Raw genomic sequence first — 12,503 nt, 5'->3', positions numbered from 1 at the left:
GGGGGGGGGGGGGGGGGGAGAGAAAAAATGAGAAACTCTGGCAGGGGAAGCAACAAGTGGAAACTGAAACATTTTATACTTGAAAATACTTGAACTCTTACAGATTGACTACATTTTAAAATCTGATGATCTTAAAATGGTACCATTTCTCTTGGGCTTCAACTGAAATAACAAGTTTGCTTTAACTGCTCATCAGGTGTGTACAAGTTACATTTTTTGTACAATGAGGCCCCCCCAAAGTGCTCTACATTTGTAACATTACAAATGTCCACAGCAACAGAACACTTTTAAAATGGTCAATCGCACAAAATTTTAACCCTCATCTGATGAGCTATCAGATGAAGGCGCTCTAGGGCACAGCACCTTAGCAAACTTGTGTACAGGTTCACAGCTAGCATTACTTTTGGGCAATTCTGCCTTCATCCCACAATCAGGCAGGCAGACCTGGTCTCTTCTGCCTGTCCCAGCACTGGGCTGCCATCTGGCAGTCAGTGATAGCCTTTCATCCCAGTCCCTCCTCCTCCCTCTGGCCAGCTACGAGAGACAGCCTGGCCTGGGGGAGGTAAGGGAGGATGGTGTCTCTCAGCAGTGTTCCCCAGATCTCCTTCCCTCTGCCAGGGCAGGCTATGGCTCTCAGCCGGCCAGAGGGAGGAGGTAGGGTTGGGATGAGAGGCTGTGGGGGTACACACAGTGCTCACACCAGCCCCAGGCTTGGCTGGGCAATTATTTTGGTAAGCTGACAAGGGCCATGCACAAAATCTTTCAGAAGATATAATTTTAACAAATTACAGATTAAAAAACAAATTGTATACTAAAATAAAATTAAAAAAAAAAAAGACATCTACTTCAACATTTGATTTCAAAAAATATTTTTTGTCCTGATTTATGGTTTTCTTAGTGGTATATATTGAGATGATTGCATAATAGCTCAAAATAGAGACTTACTCTTGTATATTGTGTGGGAGGGGTATGCACATGTCGGGGGGTAGGGGCTTCCCACATACTAGGTCCAAGGAGCCAGCTGGGGTAGGGGTGGGGAGGAGAAGAGAGACAGATACTTGCAGGAGAGCTTGCCCAGGCAATACATTCTGCCCCACCCGAGCTGCAGCTGCCCACAGCACTTCACATGGGAGTGAGCCCTGCCCACTCCTGCCCAGGGCAGCCTGTGCCTTGCTCCAACCCCATATCCACTGACAGCACATACAGCTTCCCAGTGGCTGACTAGGTACTACTTGGCTCCTCCCACCTCCAGCAGCTCCTCTTCCTCCTGCACCTGCTGTGCCACTCCTGCTGCTTCCACCTACTCAGTCACCTGCAGGTAGCTGCTCATCATGCTGTGCAGGCAGAAGGCAGCCAGGAGCTGGCTCCATGCACTGGGGCAGGAGGGGCATTTATACACATGCAAGCCTTGCAGCACCAGACGCTTTTTAAAGTGCCCAGCACTGCAGCACATGCACTTGTATAAACAGCAAAATGCACATCAGTCCTGAGAAAATGGCAGCAGCGCGCTTCTGAAGTAACACAAAGGTGTTTTAATTCAAAAGTACACTGCTGCCATTTTCTGTGCGCTGATGCTCATTTCACCATTTATACAAAACACATGCCACTCAGCGCCAGGCGCATCAGTTCACATGCTTCGCAGACTCAATTAAATCAAGTATACTCTGATGTGCTGGACTTCCAGTGAAGCAGACAAGGGTAGGTGTATAAAATGGCCAAGCTACCTAGCTCCAGCTTCCACCTGTCACCTCCACCTTCCCAGACTACCTGCTGCCCAGAGTGGCACAGCAGGGCAGGAGAAGCTGAGTAATACTCAGACAGCTGCTGCAGCAGCAGCAGGCAGCCACACCAGGAAGCTGCACATGCTGGCTGGCGCCAGCATGGTGCTCTCAGCAGGTACAAGATGTGTGCAGGCAGGGCAGCCATAGCCTGGATACAATCAAATGGCAAGCTGGATCCAGCCTAAGAGCTGTATTTTGCCCATCCCCGGGCTAGCCCCTTTAGCTGCTCACAGCAGTCTCCAGCAGCCCCCAGAGCCTGCAGAGCATGCTGAGTGGCATGCAACCAGAGATGTGGGTTTTCTGGAAAATTTGGAATTTGAAAAATGTTCCAATGCCCTAAATAGTGTGTGATCTGATTTAGCATGTTTATTTGATTTTTATTTGGAAAACAAAACTAAAAAAGTACTCCCATGTTAATTTTATGTCCCAATAGCCAAAAGTATTTGAACTGAAATATTTGATTAGGAAAAATATTAAATACAGGACACAATGTGGTTTAAATGTTACATTAAAACAAATTCAAAGCTTTACATGGAAATAAATTATTTTTATTGGAAAACCTGTAAAAAATAAAGACAATACACAATAGCATGCACTTCCCTTGCATTGTTTAAAATTTAAGAAAAACCATGAAGGCACTGAAAACTGTTGGCGCACTAACTTTAGCGAACACAAAGAACCGTTCATGATATGCTGTGGTTATCCATTACTCTACTTCAATAAAGTTTAACTCTCTTCCACAGGTCATAGTGGCACCTCCAGTTTCACTGTCACTATCTGTAGAATCACTTGCACTGCCTGTTAGTTCCATTTCAGAATCAGATTGAGGCAAATCTGATTCAGAACTACTTTAACCACATTCTCTTTCACCAGAGGATGGGCAAGGGCAACTTATCACACTGCATCTTCTTCATTAATTGTGCTTCTGAGTCTCCAGAAGCAAGAGATTTTGAGAAACAGAAACAAGCTTAGCAGTGCGTTCATTTGTTAGTCTATTCCTCCTTTTTGTCTGGATTGAGCTGAAAGCCTTCCAGTTCCATTTACAAGAAGCTGCTGTTGGTGGAATGCTTAGGATCCTTAGATCAATCCTGGGCAAGCCATGTGGTACAGTATCCTTTCTACCGTATAAGAGGAGGCATTCTCTGCTGCCCGCCAAATTTGCCTAATATTGTATTGGCATCCATTTACTGTTATTAATGAATTTTATGAAACAATGAATTTTTAGAAATGGAAAATTTTCCATGGAAAAATAAAGCACTGGAAAATTTTCTGCCCCATGTCTACATGCAGCAGTACTCCCTGCCTCCCAGCCAGGGCAGGGAGGCTCCAAGCGCCCCCTCCCCTTAACTCCCCACCATATGCTGAACAGTCATTGTGTTCTATCCTGCTGTAACTTTTAGCACTTTGTGTAAAATTTAAGTTACAATGCAATCGCAACAGCCTTCCTGCACTTCTCTATGTGGGTACAGGTAGTCTTTCAACTAATTTCACATTGGCAGCAAATTTACCACAAAGATGTTTCTGGAAAGGTTTTCTTCTTCAAACAGTTTGCCACTTAAAATGAGAAGATCACATAACACCCCCTCTCCTCCAAAAAACAACCACCCCACAATCCACATTAACAGAGCATAACGATCAAAAAGCCAAGCAGTTAAGAGTTAAGAAATCCTAAAAGTAAGGTTGCCTTTATAAACTTAAAGTAACTCCACAGTAAACATGCACCGAGAAGCTTTAATTTTCATCTCTGAGATCCTTGACTCATCCAAGGCACAGGATAGATGGTACTCGGGTAATAAGAAACTACTCAGTATTTCATCTTGTATTGTTCAGCAGATAGCCCCAGGACTCGTTTGCCACACACTTCCTTTAAAATCGCATTTCTCAACCCACGAGTCAGAAGAACATATGAAAGTGTTGTGGACAAGAGTTAAAAATGTATTCTTTTAAAAAAGAAAAAACATGAAAACTTGTGACTTTTCCCTTGCAGGCTGGCAGAGTTCCGGCCTGCAATGGGGCTGCTTGGGGGCCCCCCTGTCCCACATGGAGGGGCTGGGGGCAGTGGTTCATGAGTGAAGGGCACTAGGCTGGGAGTGGCCACTGATATTTACAAATGGGTTCTGGTACAAAAAAGGTTGAAAACCACCGCTTTAAAAAAAATATTGAGTTTCCTGCCAGAGCTCTGAACAATTAATTTTACAAATTTTAATACAGTCATTTATAACTTCAAGAAAAAGAAAAATTAGTTCACAGGTAACATCACACTAAAATCCAGAAGGATTATTTGTCATTAGCAGTACTAGGTCCTTCAGATCCATCTCTTAACATTTCTACTACTTGAGCTGACAGAGAAGCCAAAACAGTCAAGTTGGCTGTCATCCTCTACTTGGGTCAACGCTAGAAGAAAAAAAGAAATCAGACACCCACTTTGCCAGTGAGTTTCACAAATTTTATGACAGAACAGGAAAAAAAGTAGACTGTAATCTTAGTTTCCCATTCCAAGTGCAGGAAGGACAGTGTTCCAACTGACAATTTCTTACCCATGCTTCTCCCTCTCAAAGGCAACTTTCTTCTGCCAATTTCCTTCAGATATATCTTTCCCCAGGTCAATACTCTTCTCCATGCCTGGAACTTTGTCCCAGTCACATTCTGTTCATCTATTCAGCCTCAGCCATTGCCATTCAGGTTTCTCATCCCAATCTTTCCCTCCAGACTATGTCCCCAACTCCCTGTTGCAGAACTCTCCTGACTTGTTCATCCTTTTCCCGGCTCCTTTTTGCCTAACCAATCTTAGTCCTCCCACTTATCTCCTGTCTTGAACTACTTTCTAGTTTGTTTTTTATTTGAATCTAGAATGTGAAGCTTCATCATCCATGCTCCATGGACCCAGAAATAGGAGAACAAATAAGAGACATTTATTCTGTTTTCTGTTTACAGTTCCAGTGCCCAGATATGCCACTGCAGCTACAAAGAAATTCCTGGTCAGTACCAAGTTGGAGAATGTTTAACAGCTTAACAACAGTGAACAACAGCTTAAGCTGTTAAGCAAACCGGAGCATGTGCTATTTCTGAAGGCTTATAATTTGGTCAAGTTGGGTGAATTTTCACAAGGAAGGTAAAAGGGCTGTCTCTGGTAATTTTCAAGTTCCCAAACCAAAGCCCAGGGAGATCACAGCATTGCGAAGAAGAGGCTATCAAAAATTAACACAAACAAAAACCATTTTTAAGCCACCCAACTTTCTTTGAAATGGGTTAACTTTTTGACTGAAAATTTCCAGAAAATTCAGCTAAATAGACTCTACACCAAAAGTTTCAGACAAGGGATTAAAATGTGGCAAAAAAATTGGATTACGGACTTGTTTCAACAGAACAGGGGTGAAACGCATTAAAGGGGCAGTGAAATTAAGTTTACATGGCTACAATCTGAGCTGCAACTACTGAGCTATTATTACAAAGCACTTAAGTTTCAAGGACAATAAGTCAGGTATCTTTCATGAGCAGTTTTATCAAAACACAGAAGTATCATGGAAAATAAAAATGAAACAATGACACCCATCATATAACCACATGACTTAGGGCAGTATTAACAATTACCATACAATTAAGTGAAATAGGCTATTGATATACTGAAGAATACAGATCAATTTTCTATTATTTATACAGGATGGTACAAGATATTTATCTTAGTGTGCACATACATGTGACATTTTAATATTCAATCGTGATGAATCAATACTATTGAACCATAAATCTACCAAAGATAATAAAGATTAGGAATGTCGAACTCCGATGGCCTGGCAGACCAAATGAGTAACGCAGGGCCAGTCCGTAGGCTAGATCCAGAACACAGTTTTAAGCTGGCCCACAGGGCTGGAAATTTGGCAGCAGTATTAGTCGTCATGGCTCCTGGAGCCCAGATAGCCACCATTCCTCCTATCACCAAATTTCCAGCCCCATGGGCAGCCCCACACAGAGGATAATATAAAACTGCACTCTAGACAGTGCCTGTTGGGCTCCTGATGTGGCTGGAAATTTGGCAGCCAAATGATAAACAGACGTATCAACTGCCACAGCTTCTAGAGTCCTGATAGCCCCTGATTTTCCTGTTGCCATATTTCTACCTACATGGGCCAGATGCCCCTGGTATAAACCAATTATTAAAGTGATACTAGTAAAATAATTAAATATATATTTAAGCAGAAATTGGTATTTCCTGAGTCTAGATGATATAAAGGAGTGATAAATCTAGTTGAAGTCATCTGAGAGGGTGTCATTCTAAAGTTGTACCGAACATAGTATATTGACCATACTGCCTGATTTCTATAAAATAAAAGTGTAAGAGCTGTTATTTTGGGGGCTGCTTCCCCCTAATCAAAGTGAGACAATTAACAAATTTGTAATTGCATGCAAGTTGAAACTTCTTGTTCATTTACAGCACTGAATATACCACTCATTTTTATTTTGTTTTGCTACTCTATCCATATTGCTTTTAAAGTACTTACAGAAATACTTCCTTTCCAGTGCTACAAAACAGTCATCTCCCTCCTACATTTGAAGACTAGCAAACTTCTTGAAATAACGTATTACAAACTGAAATGAACAAAGCACCTGAAATAAAGGGGAAAAACTATCTTTCTTCATTGCTGTGCTTCTACTAAAAAGTATATTTGATACAGCAGGCTTGTCCAACATAAGGCCCGTGGGCCACCACGGCGCCTGCCAAGCCGCCTTCTGAGGCCGGGTGCTGTGACGGGAAACAGAAGTAAACATGGTTTACTTTCATTCCCACCCCTTGTCCCTCCCCCAACCCCTCAGCAGCTTCCTAATGGCTGCTGAAGGGCTGGGGAAGGGACAAGGTTCCCCACACACACCGCGTCAGTTTGACATTGCAGACGCAGCACGTGTGGGAAGAGGAGTAGCCATGTGCTGCTCAGGACAGGATGAGCCCAACTGGAGCAGCAGGGGCTCAGCTGCACTTTCCCCCTACCTGTGCTGGTCAGTCCCAAGCGGCACACAGCTCCACCGCCACTTCTGCTAGCTGGTGCTGACCTGGGCGGGTCTGTCCTATCCAGAGCAGCACACAGCTAAAGCTGGCTTCCCACATGCTACTGGGGACAGGAGGAGCCCAGCCAGGTCTGCACCAGGCAGCAGAAGCAGTGGCGGAGCCGTGTGCCGCTCAGGATAGGATGAGCCTGGCTGGAGCGGCAGGGCCTGAGCTGTACTTTCCCCCTGCCTGCACCGGTCAGTCCTAAGCGGCACATGGCTCCACCGCCACTTCTGCTCCCTGGTGCCAACCCAGCCAGGCTCCTCCTGTCCCCAGTAGCATGTGAGAAGCCAGCTTCAGCTTTGTAATACAAAGAACTGCAAGACTAAAGAATTTTGTGAAAGAACACGCAAGATCTTTGCAAACATTTCTCTTACATTTTAGCCAGAGAAATAATTAAAACTGACAAACCATAATTTGCTTCTAACTCCTGACCCCACTGGGGGCAGAATACCACAGAAAGGACAGGGACAGAAGAATGAAGCAGCAAGGAAATAAATAAAGAAATAAATGGATAGGGAGTATGTTGGTGGCTACAAATATAGTCTGTGGAAAGAGGTTAGGCTTTTGTTTCTCATGAAAGCAGACTATGAGGGGATAAACTCTTGAACTCCTAGGTCAAAAAAATCTTTTTACATCTTTCATGAAGTGCTGGGTGAAGAAAAACAGCTGACTGGATAAGAAAGGTCAATACAAATACAGAGCGAGTATAAAAAGGGAAAATAGATCCAAGACAATCACAAAGAAAGAAAGAGTGCTCTCAAAGGACCAAATTAAAAATGAGAAAAAGGAAAGAAACATAGAAAAACAAAGGAAGGAATAAGGTAGAAGTAGAATGAAAGCAGAGGTGCATCGATAAAAAGATTTTCTTGGTCGATACAGATAGAGGATTATTTAACCAGCCATATTGGCCAATACTGATCCAACGACCGATTTACAGGAACGAAGCCAGGCAGGGGGGAGAGCAGCACCCTGCAGGTACGTTTGTGGAGGAGAAGGGGCATGGGGGGAGAGACATGGCGTAGGGAAGGCAGATTGAGGCCCCCACAGTGAGGGAGGGAGTGAGGCAGGTGGCACTGCCTACCCAGGGCAGTGAATGAGACCCAGGGCTGAAGCACAGAGCAGGATGAAACCATGGACAGCTCATCCAGAGGATCAGTGTCCTGGCACTTAAAAATGGTGGTGGGGGCATTTGAACTAAATCTTGTCAAATGAGCTTTAGTTCAAGCACCCGTGCCACTATTTTAAAGCGCTGGGACACTTAACTGGCGTGAAGCCAGGCGGGCTGCCCGATGTGGGCTCAGGGCTCTCTGCCCTGCTGCCTTTGCCCCAGAGGCTCCGTATCAGCTGTGCATCCCCTGCCCACCCAGCAGCAGGAGGCACAACTTGATGCCTCACTGCTTCTAGGCAGACAGGGGACACATGGCCAACACAGAGCCCCTGGGGCAAAGGCAGAGTGGAGAGCCCCAAGCCCACCCACATCTACCCTACAAACAAATCTCAGGGAGATGGGAGGAACATGCCCTCCACACATGCCTCCCCCAGGGGGTGAATCCAGCAGCAGGGAGCTACCCCCCACCCCAAACCCACGGACGAGCCTCTCACAGCTCCATCCTGCTCCATGACCCATGTCCTATTCACCCCCAGCCCATGTTGCACTCCCTCCCTCACTGTGGGGGCCTCTATCTGCCCTCCCCCATGCCCCTTCCCCTCTACAGACTTACCTGCAGGGCGCTGCTCTCTACACTGCCCAGCTGCATCCCTGGCCATATGCATGTGTGCATCTGTGCAAATGCACGTGATATCCAGGGGTCCCGGCCAGATGGCATATTATATTTATCGGTGACATTAATCAGCTACCCCGGCCAAAAGAAGCCAACAGCCGATAACATTAATTTTTCTTTTACAGGTACCAATCTAATATGGCACTGATATAATCAGCACACCTCTAGAAAAAAGATGCATTTAATACCAAGGAACTTTGAGAAAGATAGAAAACCTGACTTCCAAATTTTGTAGGAAAACTCATACAACTCTTGCATGAAAACAATAAAATTTTTATCCATTTGAACAAGTGGAAAGAATTATAAAAACCTAGCAACTGAACTCTGAATACAGAGATTCACCTAAAAGTTCTAGCAATAGGGCATTTTATGCCTAAGGCTCCAAGAATCAGTTTGCTCTCATATCCAGAGCTAATAATAAAGTTAATTGCACCTAAAGCATAAATTTGTCCAAAAGGTAATCACTTGATAAACTATATATGAAAATGAAAGAGTCTCAAGCAACCAGTCAACTAATATACTTGTCAGGAGAAGAACACCTTCGTTAAATTAATGAAATAATTTAATGAGTTTAAGCCAGTGGTTTTCTACTCCTTAGACTCATAACACTTCTTGGAAAATGCCAGCTCTTAGAAGTTTTTACTTTTAAGAACTTAACAATTCTTCTCTTGCAAAATAACCTCAGAAAGGCCATAAAAAGCCAGAATGTTTTCACTACAGACCTCCAACTGAAATCTCTGCATTCATCTTTTATATCATGTGTGGTGTTTGCATGCCTAACAGTGCTAATACTGAGCAGCACCCTTAAAAGGATTTTATGGCATCCCAGGGTGCTGCAGCACCATAGTTAAGAACCACTGGTCCAAGTTAAAATATACTCTTCCAATATTATTAAAATTACATGCTTTAGATCACATTTTTCATGTGAACCACAACGCATGCAATATATGCTCAGCCAAAGGCATATATGTACCTGGAACATTTTGAAAAAAGTATATCAACTTTAAAATACTTACAGTACACTCTTGCATTTCCTGTTCTTTAGTTGCCAGCCTCATCACCAGAATATTTTCCCTTCGGGCAGATTCTTGCTGTTGCTGTTTCAACTTCTCTTCAGACTCTCTCAATCCAGTCACATCGTTAGCTAATGTGAGTGTTAAAAGAAAGTAAGCACAAAAATTTGTAGTTCCCTTTCAAGAGCACTTTCAAAATAGCAAGGGTTTTACAAAGCATCAACTGCTTACCTTACCTACTTCAAAACCAAGAAGAAAAAAAAAAGGAAACATCTAAGGTCACAGCATCAGGATCTTTCTGATATTAGAGCCACTACAGCAAGTTTTAAATTCGTCTCATCAGTCCCCCCAGTAAGATCGTTTCTGCTAAACTTTTGTTGAAATGTTGAACATTCATTATCTATAGTCTCATGTTGTAAAGCGTCATTGTAAACAAACTATTCTTCTTTTCCATAATTCATATGCTGCCAATAGCACGGATGTTAATATAGTATGACTGGGGGGAATTGGCAACTAAGGAATAAGCATCAGTACTATTCAATTTCTAAACAGCACTGCTGTAGACAGTACTCAAACTGGAGCATCAAAACACCACAGCCATAACCCAAGACATAAGGCGACTTGAGAAATGGGAGTTCAACTGCATTTAGAAGTTTCATTCCAAAGTACAAGCCCACAATAGCTTAGGCCGTATGTAGACGAAACGAGTGCTACACTTTAAAGCGGGTTAAATGTTTTTCCACTGCTTCAATGGTGTTGGTGTTTGCATGTGCTGGAGGCATATTGCTGCCATAGCAAACTCCTTGGAGGAGTTTTAGATTGATGCACACCTAGCCACGGAGCAAAGCACTGGGCTCCGTGCAGCTCAGGAGCTCTGCAGGAAGCTCGTGCAGGCAGCCTGGCAGCAGCCCAGGAAGGCAGGCTCTTCCCAAGAAAAGTGGCAAGCCTGATCTTTTTATTTCCACCCCACTGCAGCCTGCCTGCTTTCCTGAGCTGCACAGGGGCCTGATGCTTCATTCCACAGCTAGTGCCCCATGGGACCACCTGAGCTGGGTGCCAACAGGCAAGTGCTGCCACTGCCTGAGGGAAGCACCAGCCCCGCCCCTGCAGCCCAGAGACTGCTCCACCTGCCGGCAGCTTGCCCTCCCCTCCCTGCTGCCAGATTGGCAAGTAAGGTCAGGTGTATGTACTACACATGGGTTTAAAGGGCCCTAAACTGAAGCAGTGTTTTTAAAAACCCACCACTTCAGTTTAGGGCCCCTGTTTCGTCTACACACACCCTTATATAAATGCTCTGATGTGCCAGAATTAAGTGTCAGATATGCATCTTGCTTCTAGGGAGCAGTAACAGAACTTTTGCCAATGATTTCACTAACAACAGATACAGGTAGAGCAAATAGAGGAGCATATATTTTTAGTATTTATCCTCTAAAATGAGAAGGCATTGAAACTTACTTAAATATGGTTATTATAACTACATGAATATTGGTTTCTGTTAATGCAAATTAAAGAAAAGCTTTAAAAAAAACCTGTTCTGGGACAAGGATTTCTAAAAAAAAAAAAACAAGTGTACTGTATATGCATTATCTGCAGTAGTTTTAGTTACTGATCACTAGCGCACATGTGAAATGACAGAAGCATTTTACAGTGAAAACTTCTGTGGGGTTAGGATGGTCTTATTTACAAAGCAAAACTGGAGTGAGTGAACTGTTTTACCTTTGATCAAAACACCAATAAGCATCCAGTCATTCAGGTTTTTTGTTTTTTAAAGGAGAAAAAGCCATTTTGAAGAGTCATTGACAGCAGCAAAAATGTTTGAGATTACTAAGTGGAGAGGAGCAGTAAAAAGCAACTTCCCAAATTAAGGAGTCGGGGCACAAACTCAGTTACTACAGATGGTATCTAACTGCAAAGGGGAGTTGCAAAGCAACCAAAAGTTGGGTTGCAACAGAACAGAAACTAAGAACTACTGGGCACAAAGGAGAGAGGCCCTTCTATTACCTGTGAAGCCAATTAATAAAACAACCAAATCTGGTAGCTCAGCACTTCCTAAAACGTGTTCAACTTTCCCCATTAAGAGTAGGGCTGAAGTTTCCTTTCAACTCCTCTTTAAAAAAAGAATAAATGAAGCTACAAACAGATACACATTTGAAGATCTTCAGTGCTGTACAGCCTTGTGGCTCGATAGGAAGATTCTCTGCATGCCTTTCAAGCTCCAGAGACTGCAGAAACAGCAGAGAGTGATCAGTGCCTGTGACCCTGCTCTACACCCTTGCTGAGGAGCACAGCATGTGGGAAGGTAGGGGGAAGAGAACACTGTGGGATACCAGAGAACCAAGCAACCCCTTCTTCCATCATGTCATAGAGCATATAGATGCTTTAGGAAGCCTTTTAAAAGAAAACACTCCAAAGATGTTCCTTATTTATTGAGAATCATTTTTTAAATGCTTCTTCGGCTATGAACGTTATGCTTACTGTGTGGAATGCTTCAAATGTAACATCTGTCCAGATTAGAGAACTCTATTAATATATTCAGCTATGAAGGCCTGTAATTAGAGTATGTTTAAATTAAATACGTAATTAGAATAAAATTTTTTAGTGATATATTTTGAACTTCTTGGCTGCATCCAGGTGAGCACAGACATGCAGTATATAGTAGAGGTGCACCAATACATCATTCCATATCATAATTGGCACCAATAAAAGGAAAAAATTGACATTATCAGCAATTGGCTTTTTTTGGCTGATGTGGCCGATAACGTCACTGATGAATGCCGCACACATGCATAGTTGCAACATGCATGCTGCCAGTGTGGCAGCTTGAACAACAGTGTCCAGCTAGTAAGTCTGTTGTGGGGGGGGGGGGGGGGGGGGGGGGGGGGGA

At 43.5% G+C, this 12,503-nt stretch overlaps 1 protein-coding gene across 1 annotated transcript in view; it reads right to left on the bottom strand.

Annotated features, from left to right (window-relative positions):
* Positions 1–12,503, bottom strand: part of WTAP (Wilms tumor 1 associated protein) — a 37,445-nt gene that overhangs the window by 10,028 nt on the left and 14,914 nt on the right. Inside the window, exon 5 of the mRNA XM_019527069.1 lies at positions 9,623–9,750. Within this exon, the coding sequence (XP_019382614.1) occupies positions 9,623–9,750 (128 nt within the window). The remainder of the gene's footprint in view (positions 1–9,622; positions 9,751–12,503) is intronic.

Source organism: Gavialis gangeticus, unplaced genomic scaffold, assembly GCF_001723915.1.
Source record: "Gavialis gangeticus isolate Ggan-Ray unplaced genomic scaffold, GavGan_comp1, whole genome shotgun sequence".
NCBI classification, from domain to species: Eukaryota; Metazoa; Chordata; order Crocodylia; family Gavialidae; genus Gavialis; species Gavialis gangeticus.
The sequence above is the reverse complement of the archived record's forward strand: the minus strand, read 5'-3'. Positions and strand labels throughout refer to the sequence as shown.